Source organism: Desmodus rotundus, chromosome 3 (genome assembly GCF_022682495.2).
Source record: "Desmodus rotundus isolate HL8 chromosome 3, HLdesRot8A.1, whole genome shotgun sequence".
Lineage (NCBI taxonomy): Eukaryota > Metazoa > Chordata > Mammalia > Chiroptera > Phyllostomidae > Desmodus > Desmodus rotundus.
In genome coordinates, this window is record NC_071389.1 from 13997998 (window position 1) to 14009603 (window position 11606).

Here is an 11606-nt window from a genome sequence, read left to right on the forward strand (position 1 = left end):
CGAGGTTGCAGGTTTGATCTCTAGTTTCAGTGCATATGGGATGCAACCAATCAATCTTTCTCTCACATCGATGTTTCTCTGTCTCTCTCTAGCTTAGGAACAACATCTGTTAATGAGTCCTCATTTATAGAATTAATTTACAGTAGATTTTATCCAATGATAAAACATCATAGTTTTCATTCACATAATTTAAGTTTTTAACATTGTCATTCTCAGGCACTGACCCTCATTTCAACTTCCTCAATCGAAAGCTTGAAATTTTTTAGCCCTGGCTGGTGTGGCTCAGTGGACTGAGTGCCAGCCTGCGAACCAAAGGTTTATTGGCTTGACTCCCAGTCAGGGCACATGCCTGGGTTGCAGACCAGGTCCCCAGTTGAGGGTACATGAGAGGCACTACACACTGATATTTCTCTCTCTTCCTTTCTCCAAAAATAAATAAATAAAATATTTTTAAACAAAAGAGCTTAAAGTGCTTTAAAAAATTTTTTAACATTGATTTTAGAGAAAGAGGATTGATTGGTGGAGGGGTGGGGCAAGAAACATCAATTTGTTGTTCCACTTATTTATGCACTGAATGGTTGATTCTTGTATGTGCCCCAACCAGGGATCAAAGCCACAACTTTGGCATATCAGGACAACACTCTAACCAACTGAGTTACCCAACCAGCGCAAGTGCTAAAAAGTTTTAATGACTCTAATGAAACATGAAAGAACAAAAGCACTAGAGCTCACTGCATCAAAAATGACACCAATTAAAACCAATTTATTAAATCTACTAGCCACCCAATGTGTTAAAAACCTATTTTTCTTGCTGTACACCTGAAATTAATAAAAAATGACTGTCAATTGAAAAAAAAAATCTGTTTTTCTAACTTTCCAAAACTTTAATTTTGTACAAGTATAGGTCAAATCTTGTAAAATTTAAATTTATGGGAGGAACCCAAATCTTCACATTACAGATTTTACTTGTATTGAAACAAATTTCTTGACAAGAGTGACTTAAGCTGGTGATCTCATATAAGGACTTTGCTACAACAATATCTGCTGTATGTAATGATATCTAATATATAGAAAATTGCATCTTTCTCCTAAAGAGGCAATGCAATATAAGAGAATGATACATGTTTTACAGTTAGCATATCAACTATTTGTTTCTAACTACTCAAAATAGTTTCCTATTAAATTATTCAAATGCTTCCAGGAAATCTTAGAGTACTAGTAAACTCCTTCCTCATCTATATAAAGCAAAGATAAAATAAGTCTCCATTAATGAAACATATCTAATAGGCTAGAAAAGTTCATTTTTATAATTATGAAATATATACCACCAATAAAATTTATACCAGGCTGTTTTGAGAGTTGTAAAGAACATAACAGTATTATATAGATTTAATTTTTAGTCCTAAGGATTTTATAATTAGTTGAAGAAATAAGACTAAATGTAATAATTGGTAAATACTAAACATGGGTATCACATGATGAATGGTATACTATACTTTTTCAAATTGTATTCCCCTCTTGGAGGTGTTCTAGGGTGCCTCAAAAACAAAGTAAAGACAAGGGAGCAATTCCATTTTAATCATTTTATATGAGGGTTGAAGATAAGAAAAAAAATCTGGATACTAAGAAAAAAAATTAAAAACATTAGAAAGAAATACGTATGCTGTAGGAAAAAAGTAAGAAAAAAGTTGAACTTTATTTCTTATTGTTTAAGTATAAATGCAGATTTGAAAGAGTTCACTACAAAGTAGAACATTAAAAATAAAGGATACAGGGTAGGCAGGGAGGGGATAATGGGGGGACAAAAGTGAAAAAAGGCCAATTATTATTCACTTGTACACTATGGTTTGGGTTTTTTCTTTTTTTTAATTTATTTTGAGAGAGAGGGGAAGGGAGGGAGACAGAGAGGGAGAGAAACATCGATGTGTGGTTGCCTACTGTGCACCCCTATTGAGGACCTGGCCTGCAACCCAGGCCTGTGCCCTGACTAGGAATTGAACTGGTGACCCTTCGGTTCACAGGCCGGCCTCAATCTACTAGCCACACTAGGCAGGACACTTGTACACTATTTTTTGAGGACACTTGCTCCTATAAGGATCACAGATGGCTTATAGTCTCAATTCCAACTCTAACAATAATTATATTAACATTAAATAATTTAGTTTTTTTTTTAAAAAGATTTTATGTATTTTGAGGGGAGGGAGGGGGAAGAGAGGGGGAGAAACACCAATGTGTGGTTGCCTCTCTAGCACCCCCTAATGGGGACCTGGCCCGCAACCCAGGCATGTGCCCTGACTGGGAATTGAACCGGCAACCCTTTGGTTCACAGGTTCACGTTCAATCCACTCAGCTACACCAGCCAGGGCTAAATAAATCTTAAGAAAAAATAAATAAATAACCCCACCTCAAGCACCTAAAATGGTGTGTTGCTATCTGCATAGTTTTAGCAACCAGTTCCAAGAATTCTACATTCCTTTGCCAAGTATTTGGGCATCTACCAGTCACATTAGTAATCTGTTGTTATGATGCAGCAAAATATAGGTGGATATCCAAAAAACAGTAACTGAAACTTTGAAAAGAATCAAGTATTTTTCCTAATCACACAATAGATAATCTACACACTAGAAAGATTTTGGCAAACAGCTGAACAACACTTACCTCTGTTCCAATTCCAGGTTGCGTGCCAGAGTACACACTGTCTGGCGGGGGACCGCCATATTTCCTCTGCCCTGTGGTCACATCCAGAGTATAACCAGTCCTCTCGAGCAAGGCCTACAGATAATTACACATCTGTTTATACTTGGATATTAAATATCACACACAAATCAGTGTATTAATACTTTCTAAAAGGCACCCCAACCTCATAGGCTATGTAGTTAGTTCAAATTAGGTTAAAAAAAAAAAAAGAAAATTCACACTGGTTCCTCGCACACAATGCTCCCACTTTATTTTACTTCTTTCCATCCATTTAATGGAAAAGTCGTGGACAAATTAAGTCTCTAAAGACATACCACTTTCTTGTTACGAGAACAGAAAATAGGGACAAGAATTATTAAAAATTCAACATAAGCTGATTCAATTCATACCAATTCATACTTACGTACCACAGCTCCTCATTCTGTACCTCCTCTACTTCAATTAGACCGGTTTCCTTACTTGTTCCCTTACATACCATACTTATAGCAACTGTTTGCTATCATTAAAAAAATCAAAAGTCCTACCTCTCGTGCAGCTCACCTCATTTACTATTTGTCACATCTTCCTACTCCTTCTCTTGTACTCAAATAATCTGACCTGTTTGGTTTGATCCTTTTGTTTTGTACTCCTGTTATACCATAAGCTTTTTAAGATCCAGACAATTTCTCATACAGCATACTCAAAATATTTGGCAATTGCCAAATGAATATATTCAGGATTCAAAAAATAAAACCTACTATTTCCCAATTTCCAACTTTCTCACAACATTATATTAGGTGTTAAGAGGAATTACAGGAAAAAAAGTAAAGTCCTTGTCCTCAAAGGCTGTGCTCATATGAAAGGCCTAGAGAACAAAGACACAATGGGAGAAAAAGAAATGCAATCTACCTAGAAGGGGAGTCTGACACTTCAGGTTTTTAAAATCATACAATGTCAGGGCAACAAGGGATTTTAGATACCACCCAGTTCAGTGGTTTTCAAAAATATCTTCGGAAGCACCATGGGATACCAGAGTTACCTTAGGCCCTCCACTGCTTTACCTTTGACTCTACTTTTAAACATAAAAATACATGTAATACATTAATATGCATTTACTTATTTACAAATGATACTTGTGTAATGTAATATATACATATTACATACAGAGAGCAAATAGCTTTAGAAAATATAGGCTTATTCAATAAACAGTAGTAAGTTAAGAAAAACACACACATTACATCAAATAGAATTTCACAATTTTAATTTTTTAAAAAAACGTACGAATGTGGTTATGCCATTTTATAAATAAGGGGGAAAAGTACAAAAGAGCTCTATATAAACTAGTTATATGGCAGAAACTATAATTTACATTTCACATCTACAAAAAACTGTACAAACAACTTCAATATCAAATAAAGTATTTCAAATTGGAAAGTCTATCACCGCAGCAAAACATCAATGTCCATTTAACTAAGAAATCAGGTTCACTAGTCTTTCACTAAATGCCCTATCTTTACCTTTCAGAGCAGTTTATCTAAATAGTAAAATAACGGTTCATAGTTAACAGTTTTTGCTACATTCCAAGGCATTATTAAGCACTTTCTGTATCTTAATTCTTTCAATCCTCACAACTGCTACGAGGTAGATACTATTACCATTCTGTTTATAAATAAACTGAGGTAAATAAAAATTCAAAGAAACCAAAGCAGTTAAAGGAACACTTTTTACCAAGAGAAAAACAAAACAAAGTGCTTGGAAATGAACCAGAGATATGATTGGATCAATCCAAGAAACTATTATAAGAAGCATCAATAAATAGATATCATTCACAGTCTGAAGAACAAGGAATGAGGGAGTCTGGAATTGGGTTTTTTCACCAAATATAGAATTAAATGTTTGCCTCCAAAATTCTTCTAATTTTCCCTAAATTGTTTCATTTCTAAACACTAATTTTAAAAAGTGAAACTATAAAAACTGTTTGACTTCATTACCAAGTCAAGTTTTACCTTGATCTTTGCTTCATCAGGTCCCTTCGTAGACTCTTGCACCTTGCTCCCCTGTTTCTCCCTTTGCCTGTAGGTCTTCATAACTCCACATAAAAATGCACTTTTGTTCTAGAACAAGCAGTTACGCAATGAAAAAGAATTACCAGGAATCGTCGAAGGGTCAAATACATAATTAAATTCAATTGCAGAAGACCAGAATTTTAACAAAACATTTACTCATGTATTCACTCAAATAAGTATTTGCTGAGTAGTTACTATGTGCCAGGGAGTGGAGCAAAAGCAGCAAGACAGTCTTCCATATGTTGATATAAATGCATCTGGGCTATCTTTGCCACATGTCCCAAAACTATTTCTCCCACCTACATTACTTCCCTTCAAGACAATAAGACAGAATCACATGATCCAAAAATCTGAGTAATTTAAACATGTAAAACTAGTAACAATTAGCAAACTTTGATTTTAAGTTTTTTTTTTTAAAAAAGCTTGTTTTTATTTTTAGAGAGAGGGAAGGGAAGGAGAAAGAGAGGGAAAGAAACACCAACGTGAAAAAGAAAAATCTATTGGCTGCCTCTCATACATGCCCTGTCCCAGGACCTAATCCACAACCCAGGCATGTGCCATGACCAGGAATTGAACCAGCGACCTTTCACCTTTCACCAACTGAGCCACACTGGTTAGGGCAGATTTTAAGTTTTGAAAGTAACTTACTACAAACAGGGAATGAGGGAGACTTTTACTTTACACTTGTGTTTCTGAAAATTCTGCCATAACAGATCTTTGTTTTCCTTAAAACTAATTTTATAAAAGAAGTAGAGATAATCGCAAACAAAAAATACCACTTCTCCACAGGAAAAAAATAATAATAAACTAATTTCAGGTCACTAGTTGTTCAAAGACATTCTGAGTAATGGCCTTACCTGAACATGTGATAAGTCACTTTCCTTGAACTGTTGTAGTACAGATAGAGCTCCTTCTTCATTAAATTCCCTGAGAGCATCAATTGCTCTTTCATCAAGATCGACATAAGCTACCAATCCTACAAATGAAATTGAAAAGGAGTAACATTATTGCAACAAAAGGGATAATCTACACTGTGCTATCAATGTTTAATCAAGAATAGTTATATTCAGTACTATCACTAACAAACTACATTTTCATTTAACTCTTTGCATACAGACAGGTATACAATTACTATATAGACAGGCCAAGAGTACAAATATGAAAATAAAAGCTAAAATGTCAATAACTATAAATATGAATTTCAATCCCCATACCCCACAAGAAAACAAAAATCCTAATCCCATTTCCCACTCATCAAAAGGTTTAAATCTTGGCAGTTAAATCGGATGTACACACTGTACTACAGATTAAGCATTAATATAACAAATTCTGATTCATGTTAGAGTGGTAAGAACACACTGTATTTCCCAAGGATCAACCTTCAAATTATATGGACTGTTGTAGTTGTTGCTAACCACACAAGAGGTGGGGGGAAAAAAGAGAGAACCATTTTTACTAAATTAATTCTTTCTGCTCTCCAAAAAGTGTCAACAGCTTTTCCTCCTTAGCACCAAAGATAACACGAAACATATCTGTTTATCAAAGCATCTACTTTGCTGCAGTCAGAATGTGGAAAGGCATAATTTTAAACTTTTCTACAAATGCAAGTGCAGCTTGATCAATCAATTCTGAAAGTCATATTTTAAGGCATTTTGTGTTCTTTTGAAGTGTCAAGCTGAGATTTAAAAGATGCTGTGGCATTCGCAACACTGTCAAGAATGGCAATTTTTTTCAAATGGCATTAAGGACTTTACTATGGACTCACAAGTCAACTATACAGAAAATATACACTGCATTCCATATATGTAGTATATCTAACTGCACACAGAACATCTACTAAGTTTAAAATATAATTACTTAAGTCTGTTAAGTGTTATATTTATCTCCATATATATGTATAAGGAATAAATTTCAGAATTGATCCTATGTAAAATGGAAATATTTGGCACATTAAAACCCCCAAGTCCATATGAACTAACATCAAAAGTGACCCCATTTTGGTAAAGCCAAAAGAACTTTATTCCATACAGTAAATATTATTTTAAATAAATGTAATGCCACTTGCAAAGTTACCTTTAAAAAATGTCATGATTTGTTTTAAAAGCTCAAAATGAGCATGTCTAAATAATTGGAGTTTCCTTACTTGAATATTCCATACCACCACCCAAAGCCACAACTCAGGACACCCATCAATCCATTCTATCAATCCAACCCTACACTTAAACCATCAGCCTTTTATCAATAACAAAAACACTCTACAAGAGAGCATCTCTAAGTAGATCACTGCCAATTCTCTATGGCAGAATGTCAAAGTTCCTGAGGGCTGATTTTCAAATGGGACCATCACTTAGGAGTCATTTTTAGATGTCATTTTAATATCTGAAATTATCCTGAGTTTTTCAAATTAAAAAAAAATTTTAAGGACAAAAAACCCAGTATATGTTACTATGGTACTTCAGACACGTTTGTGAAACAATTCAATTCTCTCTCTCAAAATCTGGACAGGCCCACAAAACACTGAGGAAGAAAGTTTCCATCCATGGTCCCAAAGGGGGAGGACACATTTATTTATGAACAACACTCCCTAAGGGTAAATATTTCTCTCCCTCTTTAAAACTTCAAACCACTTACAACCAACCATATTAATATGTTCAAATTTGCTTAAGCACTTAACCATGGGACTTCGATTTAAAAAAAGCAGCTGTTACAGACCAAACACTTCCATATTAGACATGTGGATTTCTGTCTAACAGAGAGTAGACAGGCACAAACTCTCAAGGAGTCTGACATTTATTATCATTTCAGATGATACAGTCTAACCAGTCCTCTTATTATGCCACCTAATCAGACCTAAGCTGATTTAACAATCACTTTAAGAAGGTAAAAGTAGAAAAGTAAAAGAAAAATGATGACTGATTTAGATTAAGGAAAAAAGTAAAATTTGGTATGCTGAAACATACATTTTAATTCGTGGTAAATCTAACACAAATTGATGTACTGTTCTGAAACAACTAAGACTGCATATTCAACACTAAGGCTTCAAAATAATGAGAAAAGAATATCAAAGTCAAACCCAATATGCCTTCAATGAAGGGAAAGTAACAAACATTCAGCTCTACATAGATCAGAAACAGTATTATTTAACCTTAAAAAAATCTATAAAATTTAAAGTGGTTTGCGCCCTCACTTTCATAACCAGTCAGAAACAAGAAATGCATATTATACCTGTCTGAAATATTTCATCAAGTCTTTCTGCCACCTTCTGTGGGAGGCCTGCCTCTATCAGTGTCTTGTAGTGTTCTGTGTGAGTTACACTGGAAGTATCCATTGGTTCTTCCTCTTCTTTTAACTGTACCGCATTACCATTCACCTGATTAGCCATTTTATTATGCTGCTGGAAAAAATTCAGGAGCTATATTACATTAAGCCAAAAATAACTAGTTTGTAGGACAATGCATGATTTAGCTGAACTAATTTGTATACATGCTGCTAATAACCTCTATCATTATTTTATGCCTTTTGTGATGTATCTGACCTAAAATTGTAATAACCATCCTGTAAAACCATAAAAAATGTACATGGAAGCATTAGATCTTTAAGGAACTTCATGTACACTAGGTTAAATAAAGGCTTGAATTACTTAAGGCAGAATCACTGATTAACAAAAGCAGCTGCTGTGTCCTGACGAGCATATCAACAAATCACCAGAAAATCCTAAAAAGTCCTTCAGCACTCAATTCTTATACAATTTTTAAAAGTTCGGTTTTAAAACATAATGAACACCCACAGTCCACTTAGTCAAGGTTTAAGAACATTCAAATTTTCCTAACTCTGCTTCAAATACAAGATAGGTGAGAAATAAATGTTCTATTGTCTCTATTTCAACACAGTGGTGGTTTGGGTTTTCTTCGCCTCACACAAAACAAAAAATCACAACTTGACATTGTTTTTTGTTCTAAAATTAATTTGCTATTCCCATTCACAGATTTAAAAGAAAAAATGACTAAGTTTAAAAGTTAAAAGATTGTTTTAAGTTCACATAAAATAAAAAGTGAGCTAGAGTTGAGGTTGCTTCATTTTTAAAAAATCACGAGTACATATTAAATTTTTCACATCAGTAAAATAAAGCTGCAAAAAAAAAAAAAAATGAGGAATGGACACCTAACTTCTTCCAAATAGTTTCAGCAAACATTAATTAGGATAAATTTAGATCAGCTGTCTCAGATTAACCTACCCAAATCATTTTGTATGTTCAACCTGTATGTAATGTTGAAATGAATCAACTCCCTGAAGAGATTAAACAGTAAAACCGTACAAGGCCAGTCTCTTTCCTTCCTCGAAAGACAGAATTAAAGTGCATTTGTCTGTGGTGAACTTACAATGTGATGAAGACGGTAAGCAACAGAATAAAGACATTGCAACAAATACTGAAATGAAGGTGATCAAGAAAAAGCCTACTTTTCTTGATGAAACTCAAGATACCTAGCCACCTATAAAGAAAATACAAGTTTCCTAAAAAGCACTAAAACCCGTAAGATAACCACACTTCCAGATTGCTTATCAAACACTGTGCAAATGCATCAGGATCAGTTTTCTGACTTAAAACAACTTTTCATTTCGAAGTCCAATAATACTTAGTTAACGAAGAAGGGAGGAAAACTGAGAAGAAGGAGATAATAGAGTAGGAAGAGAGGAAGATGCAGAAAAGGTTACTCTGAAATGAGACAGTATCATGACTTCTTAGGATTACAAATCATTAAGACTTGATACTCCACTAATGTCTATACAGACGCAGACTGTGTTTAAACTCTGGATTGACAAATGTTTCTCAAGACAAGCCTCAAACTCTGATGAACTGGCAATTTGTTTAAATGTTTTGGTTAACATTCATAACTGACACACTTTTGATAAAAAAACAACTACTTACAGTAAATACGTTTACTGATTAGTACAACCTATTTGTATAAGATGCATCCTAAAGTCCAAAGTCTCCTGAACATTTAGATCTGTTTTCCCAAGCTCCCACCACCCCAAAATACGACCGTAATAAGATCATCAGAACTCAAAATTCTCAGTATCACAAGACCCTTTCAGTATTGCACCTGGAAATAACTATTAGTCACAGAAAGAAAGCAAATTTTAACAGTAAAGTTCAATGAACATCTGTCAAGGTGGTATGTTTTTTAAAGTATGTGTAAAGCAAAATGACAAGTTGTGTATTAAGAACAAGATAGAAATATTTACGACTATTTTATTGCAAAGGCTCTCTGCAAATTGATTTGGAAATTGATTTTTTAACCAAAAAAAGTAAAATAATTAGATTCTAGAAAAATAAAACGTTCAGATCAAGGAAAAACGTCTCTTCAAGCCAAATACAATGTGCTCATTAAAGAAAAAAAAAAAAAACTTTTAGGTCACATGAGACTTAAAACTCTTGTGTCAATTCAACACAATGCCACACAGCCAAACCATATTTCTGATGCAGCAAATATACCAATGTGACTGAAGTCATTTGATCTAAGCATTTTTGCAAAAAGTAGAAATTTCATTAAGATTTAAAAGGGCTGCTGGGAGATTTGGAAGTCAGAGTAGCCCCTTCCTAACTGTTTCTAAACATCTCTATGCATATTATTCACATTAAGAGACGAGTTGTAAAAAAACCAACGACTAGAAAACTAACGGTTATCTCAAGGTTTAAGAGTGTCAAGCCCTTATCCTACGACTGACTCATGAAACATAAATTCAGCCTCTTAAGGACGGCAAAAATCTCAAACAGGCAGAATGAAAGGATTGGACCTTTCAAGAACCCCGTGGCTATAAGTTTTTTAAATGCTGACAACACGCTCACTACCATATTTTTTTAAAAATTGCCTTTCCAATTTAGTGCGCCTGAAACATTCTTAAAACTATGTGGCTCGGGCGCTGCTTGAATCTTAAGTTTCACAGCGTCTAGTAGTCATTTTTTCCTTCAAATCTCGGCTCGCAGCATGCAAAATGGGGGAGTGGGAGGGAGGCATCCCATACACATCGGCCGTTCGTCTTCCGCTCCCCACAAAAGTTTTCTCACGGCTCAAATAACCCGGGGTTTACATCCCGCCCTCTGCCCACCCCACCCCCTCACGCCAGTCCCGACCATCAGCACATCCCACTCGTGGCTACGCCGGCTGAGACGGGCAGCGCGGCGACTCAGGCCGTGAGAAGCGATGGGGCTGCGGGCGCCTTAGGCCGCCGGCCGGGGCCGGCCGCGTGGAGCGGCGGACGGAGGCGGGAAAAGCACTGCCAACCGCAGCAGGCCGCGGGGAGAGCGCCCGGCGGACCTGAACGCGGGCCGGGAAGGGGCGGGGGTGAATGAGCAAGGGTGAGGAGGCGCCTCCGCGAGGCTAGGCCCTCTACAGTGCGGCGGGACGGAGAAGCAGCCGCCCCCAGCCCATCCCCACCCCCACCCCGGGGCCTCGAAGCGAAAACGAACTGGGGACCAGGCACACAGCGCGGGTCGGATCGAATCGGGGCTCCCGGCCCCTCCCCCCACGGACCTGGGCGAGACTCACCAGGGAAAAGCAGGGGCCGGTGGCCAGGCCCGTGAGAATCAGCGCGAGGCGCTTTGAAAACGACTAGAAATGGCGCGCGCGCCACCCCCTCCCCCCGTCATGGACAGAGATGCGATCCCGGCAGCACGCGGGGTTTCCCGGAACTGCTTCCAGGGACTTGGAGCGGCCAGGCAATCACGTCGCGCAATGGCCTGAGAGGCGGCTTATGCGACCAATGGGAGCAAGAAAGCAGTACCACGCTAAACGACCGGGAGCCAATCGGGAAAGCCACCGGTTGAGCCAATGAGGGAACTCAGCGCCGCTGGCTGTGGTGCCT

General features: G+C 36.8%; 1 protein-coding gene across 2 annotated transcripts in view; it reads right to left on the bottom strand.

Annotated features, from left to right (window-relative positions):
- Positions 1-11424, bottom strand: part of HNRNPR (heterogeneous nuclear ribonucleoprotein R) — a 37255-nt gene extending 25831 nt beyond the window's left edge. The window contains exons 1-5 of one of the 2 annotated variants that reach the window (XM_024554360.4): positions 11291-11424; positions 7968-8133; positions 5600-5718; positions 4683-4790; positions 2659-2772 (exon numbers count right to left, since the gene is read on the bottom strand). In XM_024554360.4, the coding sequence (XP_024410128.2) occupies positions 2659-2772; positions 4683-4790; positions 5600-5718; positions 7968-8124 (498 nt within the window). In that variant the 5' untranslated portion in view covers positions 8125-8133; positions 11291-11424. Of the gene's footprint in view, positions 1-2658; positions 2773-4682; positions 4791-5599; positions 5719-7967; positions 8137-11290 lie in introns of both variants that reach the window. The other variant, XM_045190651.3, reaches the window with a different exon arrangement.
- Between the last annotated feature and the right edge of the window lie 182 nt (positions 11425-11606).